This window comes from Nannobrachium achirus (genome assembly GCF_963921795.1).
Source record: "Nannobrachium achirus genome assembly, chromosome: 9".
In the NCBI taxonomy this organism is placed as follows: Eukaryota; Metazoa; Chordata; class Actinopteri; order Myctophiformes; family Myctophidae; genus Nannobrachium; species Nannobrachium achirus.
Window position 1 is genome coordinate 49,258,600 of NC_137818.1, and position 25,096 is coordinate 49,283,695.

The 25,096-nt window shown below is 43.7% G+C and overlaps 1 protein-coding gene across 1 annotated transcript in view; it reads right to left on the reverse strand.

The window, feature by feature from the left end:
- LOC308290933 (immunoglobulin superfamily member 21-like) overlaps positions 1-25,096 on the reverse strand; it is a gene marked incomplete at both ends in the record, with an annotated part of 132,638 nt that overhangs the window by 90,244 nt on the left and 17,298 nt on the right. Inside the window, 12 exons of the mRNA XM_080732849.1 lie at positions 1,272-1,283; positions 3,388-3,399; positions 5,504-5,515; positions 7,620-7,631; positions 9,748-9,759; positions 11,877-11,888; positions 14,005-14,016; positions 16,134-16,145; positions 18,263-18,274; positions 20,385-20,396; positions 22,514-22,525; positions 24,643-24,654. Of these exons, the coding sequence (XP_080588975.1) occupies positions 1,272-1,283; positions 3,388-3,399; positions 5,504-5,515; positions 7,620-7,631; positions 9,748-9,759; positions 11,877-11,888; positions 14,005-14,016; positions 16,134-16,145; positions 18,263-18,274; positions 20,385-20,396; positions 22,514-22,525; positions 24,643-24,654 (144 nt within the window). The remainder of the gene's footprint in view (positions 1-1,271; positions 1,284-3,387; positions 3,400-5,503; positions 5,516-7,619; positions 7,632-9,747; positions 9,760-11,876; positions 11,889-14,004; positions 14,017-16,133; positions 16,146-18,262; positions 18,275-20,384; positions 20,397-22,513; positions 22,526-24,642; positions 24,655-25,096) is intronic.

The window sequence follows — 25,096 nt, forward strand, 5'->3', positions numbered from 1 at the left end:
TGTGCTCTAACCGCGACACTAGGGCAGCCCCATATCAAATGCCAAGAAGTAGTAAACTAAAAACTTGGGTAAACCAAGAACCTATTTGTAAAAATCTATGAAATCCAAACATCAATAATCTGCACATCAAAGCTATACACACTATAGCTTTGATGTACGATAGGATACAAACACATTTCAGACACTCTTAATCCAGACCGATTTACAATAAGGGGCCCGTTGCGACCGCATTTCCATGCTGACGTCGACCGCAGGCTGCGACCGCATTTCCATGCTGACGTCGACCCCAGGCTGCGTTTGAACCCACGACGGCAAAAGGCGTGTGCTCTAACCACGACACTAGGGCGGCCCCATATCAAATATCAAATGTTCGTCTGAGATTATCTTTGTCCTTGTGAACATGTCAGAGATCAGCTTTTAGCTTACCTTGTCTGATGGAGTGAAATGATCTCAAATGCCTTGAGAAAAGGGCAGGTGTCGGCGAGGTTCCTTGGATGTCGAGAGGAGGCCCTTCAGCTCTATCACACACTCAGGTGTCGTCGCGTTTCCCTGAATGTCGAGGAGGGAACCGCGACAGTCCTTGGATGTCGAGAGGAGGGCTGTCTACTCTACCACACACTCAGGTGTCATCGAGGTTCCCTGGATAAAACATGCATATGAAAACAATACAGTTAAGTGGACATTGTATCATACTGTACCTTGCCTAGATCACAGCTACATTAGGAGAGATTGATTCCCACTTACCTTGTTATCAAGCTAGAAGGAGGCATTATAAAAATGTTCGTCTGAAATTATCTTTGGCCTTGGGAACATGTCAGAGATCAGCTTTTAGCTTACCTTGTCTGCTGGAGTGAAATGATCTCAATGCCTTCAGATCGAATCAATAAGGAGTAAGTAAAACTGTTCGTCTGAATTTATCGTTGGCCTTGAAAACTTGTCATTCCATCAGCTATGATCTTACCTCCTCTGAAATAGTGAAATGATCTCAATGCCTTCAGATCGAACTAATACCTCGACTTCTCTCCATATTCAAGTTCTCATTAGAATTTCAATACTCCTCTTCCATCACTCAGCTTCCCTTCTTCTCTATTTCAGCCTCTGCCTGTAAAATGACACACAAAACGAAATGATTGTGAGAAAACACACTAAAAACAGCAAGCACAAAACACAATCAAATATGCATTTGAAAACAATACAGTTAAGTGGACATTGTTTCATACTGTACCTTGCCTATATCACACCTACATAAGGAAAGATTAGGTCCCACTTACCTTGTTATTAACCTACAAACACCAAGCACAAAACATAATGAAATATGCTGGATGTTGAGAAAAGGGCAGGTGTCGGCGAGGTTCCTTGGATGTCGAGAGGAGGCCCTTCAGCTCTATCACACACTCAGGTGTCGTCGCGTTTCCCTGAATGTCGAGGAGGGAACCGCGACAGTCCTTGGATGTCGAGAGGAGGGCCGTCTACTCTACCACACACTCAGGTGTCGTCGAAGTTCCCTGGATAAAACGTACATATGAAAACAATACAGTTAAGTGGACTTATATCGTTGAATAAGGGGCCCGTTGCGACCGCATTTCCTTGCTGACGTCGACCCCGTCTGCGTTTGAACCCACGGCGGGAAAGGCGTGTGCTCTAACCGCGACACTAGGGCAGCCCCATATCAAATGCCAAGAAGTAGTAAACTAAAAACTTGGGTAAACCAAGAACCTATTTGTAAAAATCTATGAAATCCAAACATCAATAATCTGCACATCAAAGCTATACACACTATAGCTTTGATGTACGATAGGATACAAACACATTTCAGACACTCTTAATCCAGACCGATTTACAATAAGGGGCCCGTTGCGACCGCATTTCCATGCTGACGTCGACCGCAGGCTGCGACCGCATTTCCATGCTGACGTCGACCCCAGGCTGCGTTTGAACCCACGACGGCAAAAGGCGCGTGCTCTAACCACGACACTAGGGCGGCCCCATATCAAATATCAAATGTTCGTCTGAGATTATCTTTGTCCTTGTGAACATGTCAGAGATCAGCTTTTAGCTTACCTTGTCTGATGGAGTGAAATGATCTCAAATGCCTTGAGAAAAGGGCAGGTGTCGGCGAGGTTCCTTGGATGTCGAGAGGAGGCCCTTCAGCTCTATCACACACTCAGGTGTCGTCGCGTTTCCCTGAATGTCGAGGAGGGAACCGCGACAGTCCTTGGATGTCGAGAGGAGGGCTGGCTACTCTACCACACACTCAGGTGTCATCGAGGTTCCCTGGATAAAACATGCATATGAAAACAATACAGTTAAGTGGACATTGTATCATACTGTACCTTGCCTAGATCACAGCTACATAAGAAGAGATTAGTTCCCACTTACCTTGTTATCAAGCTAGAAGGAGGCATTATAAAAATGTTCGTCTGAAATTATCTTTGGCCTTGGGAACATGTCAGAGATCAGCTTTTAGCTTACCTTGTCTGCTGGAGTGAAATGATCTCAATGCCTTCAGATCGAACTAATACCTCATATTCTCTTCATCATCCTCTTTGGGTCTTCTTGAACCATTCTTAGTCAGGCCCCTCCCCTGAGACCAATTTTCCATGGGAGACCCTACCAGGAGCACTAGGCACCGGAGAACACAGCTCCCAGGTTCATTGGGGCACGCAAACCTCTCCACCACGATAAGGTGATGGTTCTTTCGGAGAGGAACCTGTAAAAAAGAAAAGAAAAAGAAATTAGATACAAACAACAAGAATCCAACAGAGTCAGAAATGATAATTAGAACATTACAGTTAAGTAAACATTGTTTCATACCTTACCTAGATCACACCTACATTAGGAGAGATTGATTCCCACTTACCTTGTTATCAAGCTAGAAGGAGGCATTATAAAAATGTTCGTCTGAAATTATCTTTGGCCTTGGGAAAATGTCAGAGATCAGCTTTTAGCTTACCTTGTCTGCTGGAGTGAAATGATCTCAATGCCTTCAGATCGAATCAATAAGGAGTAAGTAAAACTGTTCGTCTGAATTTATCGTTGGCCTTGAAAACTTGTCATTCCATCAGCTATGATCTTACCTCCTCTGAAATAGTGAAATGATCTCAATGCCTTCAGATCGAACTAATACCTCGACTTCTCTCCATATTCAAGTTCTCATTAGAATTTCAATACTCCTCTTCCATCACTCAGCTTCCCTTCTTCTCTATTTCAGCCTCTGCCTGTAAAATGACACACAAAACGAAATGATTGTGAGAAAACACACTAAAAACAGCAAGCACAAAACACAATCAAATATGCATTTGAAAACAATACAGTTAAGTGGACATTGTTTCATACTGTACCTTGCCTATATCACACCTACATAAGGAAAGATTAGGTCCCACTTACCTTGTTATTAACCTACAAACACCAAGCACAAAACATAATGAAATATGCTGGATGTTGAGAAAAGGGCAGGTGTCGGCGAGGTTCCTTGGATGTCGAGAGGAGGCCCTTCAGCTCTATCACACACTCAGGTGTCGTCGCGTTTCCCTGAATGTCGAGGAGGGAACCGCGACAGTCCTTGGATGTCGAGAGGAGGGCCGTCTACTCTACCACACACTCAGGTGTCGTCGAAGTTCCCTGGATAAAACGTACATATGAAAACAATACAGTTAAGTGGACTTATATCGTTGAATAAGGGGCCCGTTGCGACCGCATTTCCTTGCTGACGTCGACCCCGTCTGCGTTTGAACCCACGGCGGGAAAGGCGTGTGCTCTAACCGCGACACTAGGGCAGCCCCATATCAAATGCCAAGAAGTAGTAAACTAAAAACTTGGGTAAACCAAGAACCTATTTGTAAAAATCTATGAAATCCAAACATCAATAATCTGCACATCAAAGCTATACACACTATAGCTTTGATGTACGATAGGATACAAACACATTTCAGACACTCTTAATCCAGACCGATTTACAATAAGGGGCCCGTTGCGACCGCATTTCCATGCTGACGTCGACCGCAGGCTGCGACCGCATTTCCATGCTGACGTCGACCCCAGGCTGCGTTTGAACCCACGACGGCAAAAGGCGTGTGCTCTAACCACGACACTAGGGCGGCCCCATATCAAATATCAAATGTTCGTCTGAGATTATCTTTGTCCTTGTGAACATGTCAGAGATCAGCTTTTAGCTTACCTTGTCTGATGGAGTGAAATGATCTCAAATGCCTTGAGAAAAGGGCAGGTGTCGGCGAGGTTCCTTGGATGTCGAGAGGAGGCCCTTCAGCTCTATCACACACTCAGGTGTCGTCGCGTTTCCCTGAATGTCGAGGAGGGAACCGCGACAGTCCTTGGATGTCGAGAGGAGGGCTGGCTACTCTACCACACACTCAGGTGTCATCGAGGTTCCCTGGATAAAACATGCATATGAAAACAATACAGTTAAGTGGACATTGTATCATACTGTACCTTGCCTAGATCACAGCTACATAAGAAGAGATTAGTTCCCACTTACCTTGTTATCAAGCTAGAAGGAGGCATTATAAAAATGTTCGTCTGAAATTATCTTTGGCCTTGGGAACATGTCAGAGATCAGCTTTTAGCTTACCTTGTCTGCTGGAGTGAAATGATCTCAATGCCTTCAGATCGAACTAATACCTCATATTCTCTTCATCATCCTCTTTGGGTCTTCTTGAACCATTCTTAGTCAGGCCCCTCCCCTGAGACCAATTTTCCATGGGAGACCCTACCAGGAGCACTAGGCACCGGAGAACACAGCTCCCAGGTTCATTGGGGCACGCAAACCTCTCCACCACGATAAGGTGATGGTTCTTTCGGAGAGGAACCTGTAAAAAAGAAAAGAAAAAGAAATTAGATACAAACAACAAGAATCCAACAGAGTCAGAAATGATAATTAGAACATTACAGTTAAGTAAACATTGTTTCATACCTTACCTAGATCACACCTACATTAGGAGAGATTGATTCCCACTTACCTTGTTATCAAGCTAGAAGGAGGCATTATAAAAATGTTCGTCTGAAATTATCTTTGGCCTTGGGAAAATGTCAGAGATCAGCTTTTAGCTTACCTTGTCTGCTGGAGTGAAATGATCTCAATGCCTTCAGATCGAATCAATAAGGAGTAAGTAAAACTGTTCGTCTGAATTTATCGTTGGCCTTGAAAACTTGTCATTCCATCAGCTATGATCTTACCTCCTCTGAAATAGTGAAATGATCTCAATGCCTTCAGATCGAACTAATACCTCGACTTCTCTCCATATTCAAGTTCTCATTAGAATTTCAATACTCCTCTTCCATCACTCAGCTTCCCTTCTTCTCTATTTCAGCCTCTGCCTGTAAAATGACACACAAAACGAAATGATTGTGAGAAAACACACTAAAAACAGCAAGCACAAAACACAATCAAATATGCATTTGAAAACAATACAGTTAAGTGGACATTGTTTCATACTGTACCTTGCCTATATCACACCTACATAAGGAAAGATTAGGTCCCACTTACCTTGTTATTAACCTACAAACACCAAGCACAAAACATAATGAAATATGCTGGATGTTGAGAAAAGGGCAGGTGTCGGCGAGGTTCCTTGGATGTCGAGAGGAGGCCCTTCAGCTCTATCACACACTCAGGTGTCGTCGCGTTTCCCTGAATGTCGAGGAGGGAACCGCGACAGTCCTTGGATGTCGAGAGGAGGGCCGTCTACTCTACCACACACTCAGGTGTCGTCGAAGTTCCCTGGATAAAACGTACATATGAAAACAATACAGTTAAGTGGACTTATATCGTTGAATAAGGGGCCCGTTGCGACCGCATTTCCTTGCTGACGTCGACCCCGTCTGCGTTTGAACCCACGGCGGGAAAGGCGTGTGCTCTAACCGCGACACTAGGGCAGCCCCATATCAAATGCCAAGAAGTAGTAAACTAAAAACTTGGGTAAACCAAGAACCTATTTGTAAAAATCTATGAAATCCAAACATCAATAATCTGCACATCAAAGCTATACACACTATAGCTTTGATGTACGATAGGATACAAACACATTTCAGACACTCTTAATCCAGACCGATTTACAATAAGGGGCCCGTTGCGACCGCATTTCCATGCTGACGTCGACCGCAGGCTGCGACCGCATTTCCATGCTGACGTCGACCCCAGGCTGCGTTTGAACCCACGACGGCAAAAGGCGTGTGCTCTAACCACGACACTAGGGCGGCCCCATATCAAATATCAAATGTTCGTCTGAGATTATCTTTGTCCTTGTGAACATGTCAGAGATCAGCTTTTAGCTTACCTTGTCTGATGGAGTGAAATGATCTCAAATGCCTTGAGAAAAGGGCAGGTGTCGGCGAGGTTCCTTGGATGTCGAGAGGAGGCCCTTCAGCTCTATCACACACTCAGGTGTCGTCGCGTTTCCCTGAATGTCGAGGAGGGAACCGCGACAGTCCTTGGATGTCGAGAGGAGGGCTGTCTACTCTACCACACACTCAGGTGTCATCGAGGTTCCCTGGATAAAACATGCATATGAAAACAATACAGTTAAGTGGACATTGTATCATACTGTACCTTGCCTAGATCACAGCTACATAAGAAGAGATTAGTTCCCACTTACCTTGTTATCAAGCTAGAAGGAGGCATTATAAAAATGTTCGTCTGAAATTATCTTTGGCCTTGGGAACATGTCAGAGATCAGCTTTTAGCTTACCTTGTCTGCTGGAGTGAAATGATCTCAATGCCTTCAGATCGAACTAATACCTCATATTCTCTTCATCATCCTCTTTGGGTCTTCTTGAACCATTCTTAGTCAGGCCCCTCCCCTGAGACCAATTTTCCATGGGAGACCCTACCAGGAGCACTAGGCACCGGAGAACACAGCTCCCAGGTTCATTGGGGCACGCAAACCTCTCCACCACGATAAGGTGATGGTTCTTTCGGAGAGGAACCTGTAAAAAAGAAAAGAAAAAGAAATTAGATACAAACAACAAGAATCCAACAGAGTCAGAAATGATAATTAGAACATTACAGTTAAGTAAACATTGTTTCATACCTTACCTAGATCACACCTACATTAGGAGAGATTGATTCCCACTTACCTTGTTATCAAGCTAGAAGGAGGCATTATAAAAATGTTCGTCTGAAATTATCTTTGGCCTTGGGAAAATGTCAGAGATCAGCTTTTAGCTTACCTTGTCTGCTGGAGTGAAATGATCTCAATGCCTTCAGATCGAATCAATAAGGAGTAAGTAAAACTGTTCGTCTGAATTTATCGTTGGCCTTGAAAACTTGTCATTCCATCAGCTATGATCTTACCTCCTCTGAAATAGTGAAATGATCTCAATGCCTTCAGATCGAACTAATACCTCGACTTCTCTCCATATTCAAGTTCTCATTAGAATTTCAATACTCCTCTTCCATCACTCAGCTTCCCTTCTTCTCTATTTCAGCCTCTGCCTGTAAAATGACACACAAAATGAAATAATTGTGAGAAAACACACTAAAAACAGCAAGCACAAAACACAATCAAATATGCATTTGAAAACAATACAGTTAAGTGGACATTGTTTCATACTGTACCTTGCCTATATCACACCTACATAAGGAAAGATTAGGTCCCACTTACCTTGTTATTAACCTACAAACACCAAGCACAAAACATAATGAAATATGCTGGATGTTGAGAAAAGGGCAGGTGTCGGCGAGGTTCCGTGGATGTCGAGAGGAGGCCCTTCAGCTCTATCACACACTCAGGTGTCGTCGCGTTTCCCTGAATGTCGAGGAGGGAACCGCGACAGTCCTTGGATGTCGAGAGGAGGGCCGTCTACTCTACCACACACTCAGGTGTCGTCGAAGTTCCCTGGATAAAACATACATATGAAAACAATACAGTTAAGTGGACTTATATCGTTGAATAAGGGGCCCGTTGCGACCGCATTTCCTTGCTGACGTCGACCCCGTCTGCGTTTGAACCCACGGCGGGAAAGGCGTGTGCTCTAACCGCGACACTAGGGCAGCCCCATATCAAATGCCAAGAAGTAGTAAACTAAAAACTTGGGTAAACCAAGAACCTATTTGTAAAAATCTATGAAATCCAAACATCAATAATCTGCACATCAAAGCTATACACACTATAGCTTTGATGTACGATAGGATACAAACACATTTCAGACACTCTTAATCCAGACCGATTTACAATAAGGGGCCCGTTGCGACCGCATTTCCATGCTGACGTCGACCGCAGGCTGCGACCGCATTTCCATGCTGACGTCGACCCCAGGCTGCGTTTGAACCCACGACGGCAAAAGGCGTGTGCTCTAACCACGACACTAGGGCGGCCCCATATCAAATATCAAATGTTCGTCTGAGATTATCTTTGTCCTTGTGAACATGTCAGAGATCAGCTTTTAGCTTACCTTGTCTGATGGAGTGAAATGATCTCAAATGCCTTGAGAAAAGGGCAGGTGTCGGCGAGGTTCCTTGGATGTCGAGAGGAGGCCCTTCAGCTCTATCACACACTCAGGTGTCGTCGCGTTTCCCTGAATGTCGAGGAGGGAACCGCGACAGTCCTTGGATGTCGAGAGGAGGGCTGTCTACTCGACCACACACTCAGGTGTCATCGAGGTTCCCTGGATAAAACATGCATATGAAAACAATACAGTTAAGTGGACATTGTATCATACTGTACCTTGCCTAGATCACAGCTACATAAGAAGAGATTAGTTCCCACTTACCTTGTTATCAAGCTAGAAGGAGGCATTATAAAAATGTTCGTCTGAAATTATCTTTGGCCTTGGGAACATGTCAGAGATCAGCTTTTAGCTTACCTCTTCTGCTGGAGTGAAATGATCTCAATGCCTTCAGATCGAACTAATACCTCATATTCTCTTCATCATCCTCTTTGGGTCTTCTTGAACCATTCTTAGTCAGGCCCCTCCCCTGAGACCAATTTTCCATGGGAGACCCTACCAGGAGCACTAGGCACCGGAGAACACAGCTCCCAGGTTCATTGGGGCACGCAAACCTCTCCACCACGATAAGGTGATGGTTCTTTCGGAGAGGAACCTGTAAAAAAGAAAAGAAAAAGAAATTAGATTAACAATATATTACAAACAACAAGAATCCAACAGAGTCAGAAATGATAATTAGAACATTACAGTTAAGTAAACATTGTTTCATACCTTACCTAGATCACACCTACATTAGGAGAGATTGATTCCCACTTACCTTGTTATCAAGCTAGAAGGAGGCATTATAAAAATGTTCGTCTGAAATTATCTTTGGCCTTGGGAAAATGTCAGAGATCAGCTTTTAGCTTACCTTGTCTGCTGGAGTGAAATGATCTCAATGCCTTCAGATCGAATCAATAAGGAGTAAGTAAAACTGTTCGTCTGAATTTATCGTTGGCCTTGAAAACTTGTCATTCCATCAGCTATGATCTTACCTCCTCTGAAATAGTGAAATGATGTCAATGCCTTCAGATCGAACTAATACCTCGACTTCTCTCCATATTCAAGTTCTCATTAGAATTTCAATACTCCTCTTCCATCACTCAGCTTCCCTTCTTCTCTATTTCAGCCTCTGCCTGTAAAATGACACACAAAATGAAATGATTGTGAGAAAACACACTAAAAACAGCAAGCACAAAACACAATCAAATATGCATTTGAAAACAATACAGTTAAGTGGACATTGTTTCATACTGTACCTTGCCTATATCACACCTACATAAGGAAAGATTAGGTCCCACTTACCTTGTTATTAACCTACAAACACCAAGCACAAAACATAATGAAATATGCTGGATGTTGAGAAAAGGGCAGGTGTTGGCGAGGTTCCTTGGATGTCGAGAGGAGGCACTTCAGCTCTATCACACACTCAGGTGTCGTCGCGTTTCCCTGAATGTCGAGGAGGGAACCGCGACAGTCCTTGGATGTCGAGAGGAGGGCCGTCTACTCTACCACACACTCAGGTGTCGTCGAAGTTCCCTGGATAAAACATACATATGAAAACAATACAGTTAAGTGGACTTATATTGTTGAATAAGGGGCCCGTTGCGACCGCATTTCCTTGCTGACGTCGACCCCGTCTGCATTTGAACCCACGGCGGGAAAGGCGTGTGCTCTAACCGCGACACTAGGGCAGCCCCATATCAAATGCCAAGAAGTAGTAAACTAAAAACTTGGGTAAACCAAGAACCTATTTGTAAAAATCTATGAAATCCAAACATCAATAATCTGCACATCAAAGCTATACACACTATAGCTTTGATGTACGATAGGATACAAACACATTTCAGACACTCTTAATCCAGACCGATTTACAATAAGGGGCCCGTTGCGACCGCATTTCCATGCTGACGTCGACCGCAGGCTGCGACCGCATTTCCATGCTGACGTCGACCCCAGGCTGCGTTTGAACCCACGACGGCAAAAGGCGTGTGCTCTAACCACGACACTAGGACGGCCCCATATCAAATATCAAATGTTCGCCTGAGATTATCTTTGTCCTTGTGAACATGTCAGAGATCAGCTTTTAGCTTACCTTGTCTGATGGAGTGAAATGATCTCAAATGCCTTGAGAAAAGGGCAGGTGTCGGCGAGGTTCCTTGGATGTCGAGAGGAGGCCCTTCAGCTCTATCACACACTCAGGTGTCGTCGCGTTTCCCTGAATGTCGAGGAGGGAACCGCGACAGTCCTTGGATGTCGAGAGGAGGGCTGTCTACTCGACCACACACTCAGGTGTCATCGAGGTTCCCTGGATAAAACATGCATATGAAAACAATACAGTTAAGTGGACATTGTATCATACTGTACCTTACCTAGATCACAGCTACATAAGAAGAGATTAGTTCCCACTTACCTTGTTATCAAGCTAGAAGGAGGCATTATAAAAATGTTCGTCTGAAATTATCTTTGGCCTTGGGAACATGTCAGAGATCAGCTTTTAGCTTACCTTGTCTGCTGGAGTGAAATGATCTCAATGCCTTCAGATCGAACTAATACCTCATATTCTCTTCATCGTCCTCTTTGGGTCTTCTTGAACCATTCTTAGTCAGGCCCCTCCCCTGAGACCAATTTTCCATGGGAGACCCTACCAGGAGCACTAGGCACCGGAGAACACAGCTCCCAGGTTCATTGGGGCACGCAAACCTCTCCACCACGATAAGGTGATGGTTCTTTCGGAGAGGAACCTGTAAAAAAGAAAAGAAAAAGAAATTAGATTAACAATATATTACAAACAACAAGAATCCAACAGAGTCAGAAATGATAATTAGAACATTACAGTTAAGTAAACATTGTTTCATACCTTACCTAGATCACACCTACATTAGGAGAGATTGATTCCCACTTACCTTGTTATCAAGCTAGAAGGAGGCATTATAAAAATGTTCGTCTGAAATTATCTTTGGCCTTGGGAAAATGTCAGAGATCAGCTTTTAGCTTACCTTGTCTGCTGGAGTGAAATGATCTCAATGCCTTCAGATCGAATCAATAAGGAGTAAGTAAAACTGTTAAATCTGAATTTATCGTTGGCCTTGAAAACTTGTCATTCCATCAGCTATGATCTTACCTCCTCTGAAATAGTGAAATGATCTCAATGCCTTCAGATCGAACTAATACCTGGACTTCTCTCCATATTCAATTTCTCATTAGAATTTCAATACTCCTCTTCCATCACTCAGCTTCCCTTCTTCTCTATTTCAGCCTCTGCCTGTAAAATGACACACAAAATGAAATGATTGTGAGAAAACACACTAAAAACAGCAAGCACAAAACACAATCAAATATGCATTTGAAAACAATACAGTTAAGTGGACATTGTTTCATACTGTACCTTGCCTATATCACACCTACATAAGGAAAGATTAGGTCCCACTTACCTTGTTATTAACCTACAAACACCAAGCACAAAACATAATGAAATATGCTGGATGTTGAGAAAAGGGCAGGTGTCGGCGAGGTTCCGTGGATGTCGAGAGGAGGCCCTTCAGCTCTATCACACACTCAGGTGTCGTCGCGTTTCCCTGAATGTCGAGGAGGGAACCGCGACAGTCCTTGGATGTCGAGAGGAGGGCCGTCTACTCTACCACACACTCAGGTGTCGTCGAAGTTCCCTGGATAAAACATACATATGAAAACAATACAGTTAAGTGGACTTATATCGTTGAATAAGGGGCCCGTTGCGACCGCATTTCCTTGCTGACGTCGACCCCGTCTGCGTTTGAACCCACGGCGGGAAAGGCGTGTGCTCTAACCGCGACACTAGGGCAGCCCCATATCAAATGCCAAGAAGTAGTAAACTAAAAACTTGGGTAAACCAAGAACCTATTTGTAAAAATCTATGAAATCCAAACATCAATAATCTGCACATCAAAGCTATACACACTATAGCTTTGATGTACGATAGGATACAAACACATTTCAGACACTCTTAATCCAGACCGATTTACAATAAGGGGCCCGTTGCGACCGCATTTCCATGCTGACGTCGACCGCAGGCTGCGACCGCATTTCCATGCTGACGTCGACCCCAGGCTGCGTTTGAACCCACGACGGCAAAAGGCGTGTGCTCTAACCACGACACTAGGGCGGCCCCATATCAAATATCAAATGTTCGTCTGAGATTATCTTTGTCCTTGTGAACATGTCAGAGATCAGCTTTTAGCTTACCTTGTCTGATGGAGTGAAATGATCTCAAATGCCTTGAGAAAAGGGCAGGTGTCGGCGAGGTTCCTTGGATGTCGAGAGGAGGCCCTTCAGCTCTATCACACACTCAGGTGTCGTCGCGTTTCCCTGAATGTCGAGGAGGGAACCGCGACAGTCCTTGGATGTCGAGAGGAGGGCTGTCTACTCGACCACACACTCAGGTGTCATCGAGGTTCCCTGGATAAAACATGCATATGAAAACAATACAGTTAAGTGGACATTGTATCATACTGTACCTTGCCTAGATCACAGCTACATAAGAAGAGATTAGTTCCCACTTACCTTGTTATCAAGCTAGAAGGAGGCATTATAAAAATGTTCGTCTGAAATTATCTTTGGCCTTGGGAACATGTCAGAGATCAGCTTTTAGCTTACCTCTTCTGCTGGAGTGAAATGATCTCAATGCCTTCAGATCGAACTAATACCTCATATTCTCTTCATCATCCTCTTTGGGTCTTCTTGAACCATTCTTAGTCAGGCCCCTCCCCTGAGACCAATTTTCCATGGGAGACCCTACCAGGAGCACTAGGCACCGGAGAACACAGCTCCCAGGTTCATTGGGGCACGCAAACCTCTCCACCACGATAAGGTGATGGTTCTTTCGGAGAGGAACCTGTAAAAAAGAAAAGAAAAAGAAATTAGATTAACAATATATTACAAACAACAAGAATCCAACAGAGTCAGAAATGATAATTAGAACATTACAGTTAAGTAAACATTGTTTCATACCTTACCTAGATCACACCTACATTAGGAGAGATTGATTCCCACTTACCTTGTTATCAAGCTAGAAGGAGGCATTATAAAAATGTTCGTCTGAAATTATCTTTGGCCTTGGGAAAATGTCAGAGATCAGCTTTTAGCTTACCTTGTCTGCTGGAGTGAAATGATCTCAATGCCTTCAGATCGAATCAATAAGGAGTAAGTAAAACTGTTCGTCTGAATTTATCGTTGGCCTTGAAAACTTGTCATTCCATCAGCTATGATCTTACCTCCTCTGAAATAGTGAAATGATGTCAATGCCTTCAGATCGAACTAATACCTCGACTTCTCTCCATATTCAAGTTCTCATTAGAATTTCAATACTCCTCTTCCATCACTCAGCTTCCCTTCTTCTCTATTTCAGCCTCTGCCTGTAAAATGACACACAAAATGAAATGATTGTGAGAAAACACACTAAAAACAGCAAGCACAAAACACAATCAAATATGCATTTGAAAACAATACAGTTAAGTGGACATTGTTTCATACTGTACCTTGCCTATATCACACCTACATAAGGAAAGATTAGGTCCCACTTACCTTGTTATTAACCTACAAACACCAAGCACAAAACATAATGAAATATGCTGGATGTTGAGAAAAGGGCAGGTGTTGGCGAGGTTCCTTGGATGTCGAGAGGAGGCACTTCAGCTCTATCACACACTCAGGTGTCGTCGCGTTTCCCTGAATGTCGAGGAGGGAACCGCGACAGTCCTTGGATGTCGAGAGGAGGGCCGTCTACTCTACCACACACTCAGGTGTCGTCGAAGTTCCCTGGATAAAACATACATATGAAAACAATACAGTTAAGTGGACTTATATTGTTGAATAAGGGGCCCGTTGCGACCGCATTTCCTTGCTGACGTCGACCCCGTCTGCATTTGAACCCACGGCGGGAAAGGCGTGTGCTCTAACCGCGACACTAGGGCAGCCCCATATCAAATGCCAAGAAGTAGTAAACTAAAAACTTGGGTAAACCAAGAACCTATTTGTAAAAATCTATGAAATCCAAACATCAATAATCTGCACATCAAAGCTATACACACTATAGCTTTGATGTACGATAGGATACAAACACATTTCAGACACTCTTAATCCAGACCGATTTACAATAAGGGGCCCGTTGCGACCGCATTTCCATGCTGACGTCGACCGCAGGCTGCGACCGCATTTCCATGCTGACGTCGACCCCAGGCTGCGTTTGAACCCACGACGGCAAAAGGCGTGTGCTCTAACCACGACACTAGGACGGCCCCATATCAAATATCAAATGTTCGCCTGAGATTATCTTTGTCCTTGTGAACATGTCAGAGATCAGCTTTTAGCTTACCTTGTCTGATGGAGTGAAATGATCTCAAATGCCTTGAGAAAAGGGCAGGTGTCGGCGAGGTTCCTTGGATGTCGAGAGGAGGCCCTTCAGCTCTATCACACACTCAGGTGTCGTCGCGTTTCCCTGAATGTCGAGGAGGGAACCGCGACAGTCCTTGGATGTCGAGAGGAGGGCTGTCTACTCGACCACACACTCAGGTGTCATCGAGGTTCCCTGGATAAAACATGCATATGAAAACAATACAGTTAAGTGGACATTGTATCATACTGTACCTTACCTAGATCACAGCTACATAAGAAGAGATTAGTTCCCACTTACCTTGTTATCAAGCTAGAAGGAGGCATTATAAAAATGTTCGTCTGAAATTATCTTTGGCCTTGGGAACATGTCAGAGATCAGCTTTTAGCTTACCTTGTCTGCTGGAGTGAAATGATCTCAATGCCTTCAGATCGAACTAATACCTCATATTCTCTTCATCATCCTCTTTGGGTCTTCTTGAACCATTCTTAGTCAGGCCCCTCCCCTGAGACCAATTTTCCATGGGAGACCCTACCAGGAGCACTAGGCACCGGAGAACACAGCTCCCAGGTTCATTGGGGCACGCAAACCTCTCCACCACGATAAGGTGATGGTTCTTTCGGAGAGGAACCTGTAAAAAAGAAAAGAAAAAGAAATTAGATTAACAATATATTACAAACAACAAGAATCCAACAGAGTCAGAAATGATAATTAGAACATTACAGTTAAGTAAACATTGTTTCATACCTTACCTAGATCACACCTACATTAGGAGAGATTGATTCCCACTTACCTTGTTATCAAGCTAGAAGGAGGCATTATAAAAATGTTCGTCTGAAATTATCTTTGGCCTTGGGAAAATGTCAGAGATCAGCTTTTAGCTTACCTTGTCTGCTGGAGTGAAATGATCTCAATGCCTTCAGATCGAATCAATAAGGAGTAAGTAAAACTGTTAAATCTGAATTTATCGTTGGCCTTGAAAACTTGTCATTCCATCAGCTATGATCTTACCTCCTCTGAAATAGTGAAATGATCTCAATGCCTTCAGATCGAACTAATACCTGGACTTCTCTCCATATTCAATTTCTCATTAGAATTTCAATACTCCTCTTCCATCACTCAGCTTCCCTTCTTCTCTATTTCAGCCTCTGCCTGTAAAATGACACACAAAATGAAATGATTGTGAGAAAACACACTAAAAACAGCAAGCACAAAACACAATCAAATATGCATTTGAAAACAATACAGTTAAGTGGACATTGTTTCATACTGTACCTTGCCTATATCACACCTACATAAGGAAAGATTAGGTCCCACTTACCTTGTTATTAACCTACAAACACCAAGCACAAAACATAATGAAATATGCTGGATGTTGAGAAAAGGGCAGGTGTTGGCGAGGTTCCTTGGATGTCGAGAGGAGGCACTTCAGCTCTATCACACACTCAGGTGTCGTCGCGTTTCCCTGAATGTCGAGGAGGGAACCGCGACAGTCCTTGGATGTCGAGAGGAGGGCCGTCTACTCTACCACACACTCAGGTGTCGTCGAAGTTCCCTGGATAAAACATACATATGAAAACAATACAGTTAAGTGGACTTATATTGTTGAATAAGGGGCCCGTTGCGACCGCATTTCCTTGCTGACGTCGACCCCGTCTGCATTTGAACCCACGGCGGGAAAGGCGTGTGCTCTAACCGCGACACTAGGGCAGCCCCATATCAAATGCCAAGAAGTAGTAAACTAAAAACTTGGGTAAACCAAGAACCTATTTGTAAAAATCTATGAAATCCAAACATCAATAATCTGCACATCAAAGCTATACACACTATAGCTTTGATGTACGATAGGATACAAACACATTTCAGACACTCTTAATCCAGACCGATTTACAATAAGGGGCCCGTTGCGACCGCATTTCCATGCTGACGTCGACCGCAGGCTGCGACCGCATTTCCATGCTGACGTCGACCCCAGGCTGCGTTTGAACCCACGACGGCAAAAGGCGTGTGCTCTAACCACGACACTAGGGCGGCCCCATATCAAATATCAAATGTTCGTCTGAGATTATCTTTGTCCTTGTGAACATGTCAGAGATCAGCTTTTAGCTTACCTTGTCTGATGGAGTGAAATGATCTCAAATGCCTTGAGAAAAGGGCAGGTGTCGGCGAGGTTCCTTGGATGTCGAGAGGAGGCCCTTCAGCTCTATCACACACTCAGGTGTCGTCGCGTTTCCCTGAATGTCGAGGAGGGAACCGCGACAGTCCTTGGATATCGAGAGGAGGGCTGTCTACTCGACCACACACTCAGGTGTCATCGAGGTTCCCTGGATAAAACATGCATATGAAAACAATACAGTTAAGTGGACATTGTATCATACTGTACCTTGCCTAGATCACAGCTACATAAGAAGAGATTAGTTCCCACTTACCTTGTTATCAAGCTAGAAGGAAGCATTATAAAAATGTTCGTCTGAAATTATCTTTGGCCTTGGGAACATGTCAGAGATCAGCTTTTAGCTTACCTCTTCTGCTGGAGTGAAATGATCTCAATGCCTTCAGATCGAACTAATACCTCATATTCTCTTCATCATCCTCTTTGGGTCTTCTTGAACCATTCTTAGTCAGGCCCCTCCCCTGAGACCAATTTTCCATGGGAGACCCTACCAGGAGCACTAGGCACCGGAGAACACAGCTCCCAGGTTCATTGGGGCACGCAAACCTCTCCACCACGATAAGGTGATGGTTCTTTCGGAGAGGAACCTGTAAAAAAGAAAAGAAAAAGAAATTAGATTAACAATATATTACAAACAACAAGAATCCAACAGAGTCAGAAATGATAATTAGAACATTACAGTTAAGTAAACATTGTTTCATACCTTACCTAGATCACACCTACATTAGGAGAGATTGATTCCCACTTACCTTGTTATCAAGCTAGAAGGAGGCATTATAAAAATGTTCGTCTGAAATTATCTTTGGCCTTGGGAAAATGTCAGAGATCAGCTTTTAGCTTACCTTGTCTGCTGGAGTGAAATGATCTCAATGCCTTCAGATCGAATCAATAAGGAGTAAGTAAAACTGTTAAATCTGAATTTATCGTTGGCCTTGAAAACTTGTCATTCCATCAGCTATGATCTTACCTCCTCTGAAATAGTGAAATGATCTCAATGCCTTCAGATTGAACTAATACCTCGACTTCTCTCCATATTCAAGTTCTCATTAGAATTTCAATACTCCTCTTCCATCACTCAGCTTCCCTTCTTCTCTATTTCAGCCTCTGCCTGTAAAATGACACACAAAATGAAATGATTGTGAGAAAACACACTAAAAACAGCAAGCACAAAACACAATCAAATATGCATTTGAAAACAATACAGTTAAGTGGACATTGTTTCATACTGTACCTTGCCTATATCACACCTACATAAGGAAAGATTAGGTCCCACTTACCTTGTTATTAACCTACAAACACCAAGCACAAAACATAATGAAATATGCTGGATGTTGAGAAAAGGGCAGGTGTTGGCGAGGTTCCTTGGATGTCGAGAGGAGGCACTTCAGCTCTATCACACACTCAGGTGTCGTCGCGTTTCCCTGAATGTCGAGGAGGGAACCGCGACAGTCCTTGGATGTCGAGAGGAGGGCCGTCTACTCTACCACACACTCAGGTGTCGTCGAAGTTCCCTGGATAAAACATACATATGAAAACAATACAGTTAAGTGGACTTATATTGTTGAATAAGGGGCCCGTTGCGACCGCATTTCCTTGCTGACGTCGACCCCGTCTGCATTTGAACCCACGGCGGGAAAGGCGTGTGCTCTAACCGCGACACTAGGGCAGCCCCATATCAAATGCCAAGAAGTAGTAAACTAAAAACTTGGGTAAACCAAGAACCCATTTGTAAAAATCTATGAAATCCAAACATCAATAATCTGCACATCAAAGCTATACACACTATAGCTTTGATGTACGATAGGATACAAACACATTTCAGACACTCTTAATCCAGACCGATTTACAATAAGGGGCCCGTTGCGACCGCATTTCCATGCTGACGTCGACCGCAGGCTGCGACCGCATTTCCATGCTGACGTCGACCCCAGGCTGCGTTTGAACCCACGACGGCAAAAGGCGTGTGCTCTAACCACGACACTAGGGCGGCCCCATATCAAATGTTCGTCTGAGATTATCTTTGTCCTTGTGAACATGTCAGAGATCAGCTTTTAGCTTACCTTGTCTGATGGAGTGAAATGATCTCAAATGCCTTGAGAAAAGGGCAGGTGTCGGCGAGGTTCCTTGGATGTCGAGAGGAGGCCCTTCAGCTCTATCACACACTCAGGTGTCGTCGCGTTTCCCTGAATGTCGAGGAGGGAACCGCGACAGTCCTTGGATGTCGAGAGGAGGGCTGTCTACTCGACCACACACTCAGGTGTCATCGAGGTTCCCTGGATAAAACATGCATATGAAAACAATACAGTTAAGTGGACATTGTATCATACTGTACCTTACATAGATCACAGCTACATAAGAAGAGATTAGTTCCCACTTACCTTGTTATCAAGCTAGAAGGAGGCATTATAAAAATGTTCGTCTGAAATTATCTTTGGCCTTGGGAACATGTCAGAGATCAGCTTTTAGCTTACCTTGTCTGCTGGAGTGAAATGATCTCAATGCCTTCAGATCGAACTAATACCTCATATTCTCTTCATCATCCTCTTTGGGTCTTCTTGAACCATTCTTAGTCAGGCCCCTCCCCTGAGACCAATTTTCCATGGGAGACCCTACCAGGAGCACTAGGCACCGGAGAACACAGCTCCCAGGTTCATTGGGGCACGCAAACCTCTCCACCACGATAAGGTGATGGTTCTTTCGGAGAGGAACCTGTAAAAAAGAAAAGAAAAAGAAATTAGATTAACAATATATTACAAACAACAAGAATCCAACAGAGTCAGAAATGATAATTAGAACATTACAGTTAAGTAAACATTGTTTCATACCTTACCTAGATCACACCTACATTAGGAGAGATTGATTCCCACTTACCTTGTTATCAAGCTAGAAGGAGGCATTATAAAAATGTTCGTCTGAAATTATCTTTGGCCTTGGGAAAATGTCAGAGATCAGCTTTTAGCTTACCTTGTCTGCTGGAGTGAAATGATCTCAATGCCTTCAGATCGAATCAATAAGGAGTAAGTAAAACTGTTAAATCTGAATTTATCGTTGGCCTTGAAAACTTGTCATTCCATCAGCTATGATCTTACCTCCTCTGAAATAGTGAAATGATCTCAATGCCTTCAGATCGAACTAATACCTGGACTTCTCTCCATATTCAAGTTCTCATTAGAATTTCAATACTCCTCTTCCATCACTCAGCTTCCCTTCTTCTCTATTTCAGCCTCTGCCTGTAAAATGACACACAAAATGAAATGATTGTGAGAAAACACACTAAAAACAGCAAGCACAAAACACAATCAAATATGCATTTGAAAACAATACAGTTAAGTGGACATTGTTTCATACTGTACCTTGCCTATATCACACCTACATAAGGAAAGATTAGGTCCCACTTACCTTGTTATTAACCTACAAACACCAAGCACAAAACATAATGAAATATGCTGGATGTTGAGAAAAGGGCAGGTGTTGGCGAGGTTCCTTGGATGTCGAGAGGAGGCACTTCAGCTCTATCACACACTCAGGTGTCGTCGCGTTTCCCTGAATGTCGAGGAGGGAACCGCGACAGTCCTTGGATGTCGAGAGGAGGGCCGTCTACTCTACCACACACTCAGGTGTCGTCGAAGTTCCCTGGATAAAACATACATATGAAAACAATACAGTTAAGTGGACTTATATTGTTGAATAAGGGGCCCGTTGCGACCGCATTTCCTTGCTGACGTCGACCCCGTCTGCATTTGAACCCACGGCGGGAAAGGCGTGTGCTCTAACCGCGACACTAGGGCAGCCCCATATCAAATGCCAAGAAGTAGTAAACTAAAAACTTGGGTAAACCAAGAACCCATTTGTAAAAATCTATGAAATCCAAACATCAATAATCTGCACATCAAAGCTATACACACTATAGCTTTGATGTACGATAGGATACAAACACATTTCAGACACTCTTAATCCAGACCGATTTACAATAAGGGGCCCGTTGCGACCGCATTTCCATGCTGACGTCGACCGCAGGCTGCGACCGCATTTCCATGCTGACGTCGACCCCAGGCTGCGTTTGAACCCACGACGGCAAAAGGCGTGTGCTCTAACCACGACACTAGGGCGGCCCCATATCAAATATCAAATGTTCGTCTGAGATTATCTTTGTCCTTGTGAACATGTCAGAGATCAGCTTTTAGCTTACCTTGTCTGATGGAGTGAAATGATCTCAAATGCCTTGAGAAAAGGGCAGGTGTCGACGAGGTTCCTTGGATGTCGAGAGGAGGCCCTTCAGCTCTATCACACACTCAGGTGTCGTCGCGTTTCCCTGAATGTCGAGGAGGGAACCGCGACAGTCCTTGGATGTCGAGAGGAGGGCTGTCTACTCGACCACACACTCAGGTGTCATCGAGGTTCCCTGGATAAAACATGCATATGAAAACAATACAGTTAAGTGGACATTGTATCATACTGTACCTTACCTAGATCACAGCTACATAAGAAGAGATTAGTTCCCACTTACCTTGTTATCAAGCTAGAAGGAGGCATTATAAAAATGTTCGTCTGAAATTATCTTTGGCCTTGGGAACATGTCAGAGATCAGCTTTTAGCTTACCTCTTCTGCTGGAGTGAAATGATCTCAATGCCTTCAGATCGAACTAATACCTCATATTCTCTTCATCATCCTCTTTGGGTCTTCTTGAACCATTCTTAGTCAGGCCCCTCCCCTGAGACCAATTTTCCATGGGAGACCCTACCAGGAGCACTAGGCACCGGAGAACACAGCTCCCAGGTTCATTGGGGCACGCAAACCTCTCCACCACGATAAGGTGATGGTTCTTTCGGAGAGGAACCTGTAAAAAAGAAAAGAAAAAGAAATTAGATTAACAATATATTACAAACAACAAGAATCCAACAGAGTCAGAAATGATAATTAGAACATTACAGTTAAGTAAACATTGTTTCATACCTTACCTAGATCACACCTACATTAGGAGAGATTGATTCCCACTTACCTTGTTATCAAGCTAGAAGGAGGCATTATAAAAATGTTCGTCTGAAATTATCTTTGGCCTTGGGAAAATGTCAGAGATCAGCTTTTAGCTTACCTTGTCTGCTGGAGTGAAATGATCTCAATGCCTTCAGATCGAATCAATAAGGAGTAAGTAAAACTGTTAAATCTGAATTTATCGTTGGCCTTGAAAACTTGTCATTCCATCAGCTATGATCTTACCTCCTCTGAAATAGTGAAATGATCTCAATGCCTTCAGATCGAACTAATACCTGGACTTCTCTCCATATTCAAGTTCTCATTAGAATTTCAATACTCCTCTTCCATCACTCAGCTTCCCTTCTTCTCTATTTCAGCCTCTGCCTGTAAAATGACACACAAAATGAAATGATTGTGAGAAAACACACTAAAAACAGCAAGCACAAAACACAATCAAATATGCATTTGAAAACAATACAGTTAAGTGGACATTGTTTCATACTGTACCTTGCCTATATCACACCTACATAAGGAAAGATTAGGTCCCACTTACCTTGTTATTAACCTACAAACACCAAGCACAAAACATAATGAAATATGCTGGATGTTGAGAAAAGGGCAGGTGTTGGCGAGGTTCCTTGGATGTCGAGAGGAGGCACTTCAGCTCTATCACACACTCAGGTGTCGTCGCGTTTCCCTGAATGTCGAGGAGGGAACCGCGACAGTCCTTGGATGTCGAGAGGAGGGCCGTCTACTCTACCACACACTCAGGTGTCGTCGAAGTTCCCTGGATAAAACATACATATGAAAACAATACAGTTAAGTGGACTTATATTGTTGAATAAGGGGCCCGTTGCGACCGCATTTCCTTGCTGACGTCGACCCCGTCTGCATTTGAACCCACGGCGGGAAAGGCGTGTGCTCTAACCGCGACACTAGGGCAGCCCCATATCAAATGCCAAGAAGTAGTAAACTAAAAACTTGGGTAAACCAAGAACCTATTTGTAAAAATCTATGAAATCCAAACATCAATAATCTGCACATCAAAGCTATACACACTATAGCTTTGATGTACGATAGGATACAAACACATTTCAGACACTCTTAATCCAGACCGATTTACAATAAGGGGCCCGTTGCGACCGCATTTCCATGCTGACGTCGACCGCAGGCTGCGACCGCATTTCCATGCTGACGTCGACCCCAGGCTGCGTTTGAACCCACGACGGCAAAAGGCGTGTGCTCTAACCACGACACTAGGGCGGCCCCATATCAAATATCAAATGTTCGTCTGAGATTATCTTTGTCCTTGTGAACATGTCAGAGATCAGCTTTTAGCTTACCTTGTCTGATGGAGTGAAATGATCTCAAATGCCTTGAGAAAAGGGCAGGTGTCGGCGAGGTTCCTTGGATGTCGAGAGGAGGCCCTTCAGCTCTATCACACACTCAGGTGTCGTCGCGTTTCCCTGAATGTCGAGGAGGGAACCGCGACAGTCCTTGGATGTCGAGAGGAGGGCTGTCTACTCGACCACACACTCAGGTGTCATCGAGGTTCCCTGGATAAAACATGCATATGAAAACAATACAGTTAAGTGGACATTGTATCATACTGTACCTTACCTAGATCACAGCTACATAAGAAGAGATTAGTTCCCACTTACCTTGTTATCAAGCTAGAAGGAGGCATTATAAAAATGTTCGTCTGAAATTATCTTTGGCCTTGGGAACATGTCAGAGATCAGCTTTTAGCTTACCTCTTCTGCTGGAGTGAAATGATCTCAATGCCTTCAGATCGAACTAATACCTCATATTCTCTTCATCATCCTCTTTGGGTCTTCTTGAACCATTCTTAGTCAGGCCCCTCCCCTGAGACCAATTTTCCATGGGAGACCCTACCAGGAGCACTAGGCACCGGAGAACACAGCTCCCAGGTTCATTGGGGCACGCAAACCTCTCCACCACGATAAGGTGATGGTTCTTTCGGAGAGGAACCTGTAAAAAAGAAAAGAAAAAGAAATTAGATTAACAATATATTACAAACAACAAGAATCCAACAGAGTCAGAAATGATAATTAGAACATTACAGTTAAGTAAACATTGTTTCATACCTTACCTAGATCACACCTACATTAGGAGAGATTGATTCCCACTTACCTTGTTATCAAGCTAGAAGGAGGCATTATAAAAATGTTCGTCTGAAATTATCTTTGGCCTTGGGAAAATGTCAGAGATCAGCTTTTAGCTTACCTTGTCTGCTGGAGTGAAATGATCTCAATGCCTTCAGATCGAATCAATAAGGAGTAAGTAAAACTGTTAAATCTGAATTTATCGTTGGCCTTGAAAACTTGTCATTCCATCAGCTATGATCTTACCTCCTCTGAAATAGTGAAATGATCTGAATGCCTTCAGATCGAACTAATACCTGGACTTCTCTCCATATTCAAGTTCTCATTAGAATTTCAATACTCCTCTTCCATCACTCAGCTTCCCTTCTTCTCTATTTCAGCCTCTGCCTGTAAAATGACACACAAAATGAAATGATTGTGAGAAAACACACTAAAAACAGCAAGCACAAAACACAATCAAATATGCATTTGAAAACAATACAGTTAAGTGGACATTGTTTCATACTGTACCTTGCCTATATCACACCTACATAAGGAAAGATTAGGTCCCACTTACCTTGTTATTAACCTACAAACACCAAGCACAAAACATAATGAAATATGCTGGATGTTGAGAAAAGGGCAGGTGTCGGCGAGGTTCCTTGGATGTCGAGAGGAGGCCCTTCAGCTCTATCACACACTCAGGTGTCGTCGCGTTTCCCTGAATGTCGAGGAGGGAACCGCGACAGTCCTTGGATGTCGAGAGGAGGGCCGTCTACTCTACCACACACTCAGGTGTCGTCGAAGTTCCCTGGATAAAACATACATATGAAAACAATACAGTTAAGTGGACTTATATCGTTGGATAAGGGGCCCGTTGCGACCGCATTTCCTTGCTGACGTCGACCCCGTCTGCGTTTGAACCCACGGCGGGAAAGGCGTGTGCTCTAACCGCGACACTAGGGCAGCCCCATATCAAATGCCAAGAAGTAGTAAACTAAAAACTTGGGTAAACCAAGAACCTATTTGTA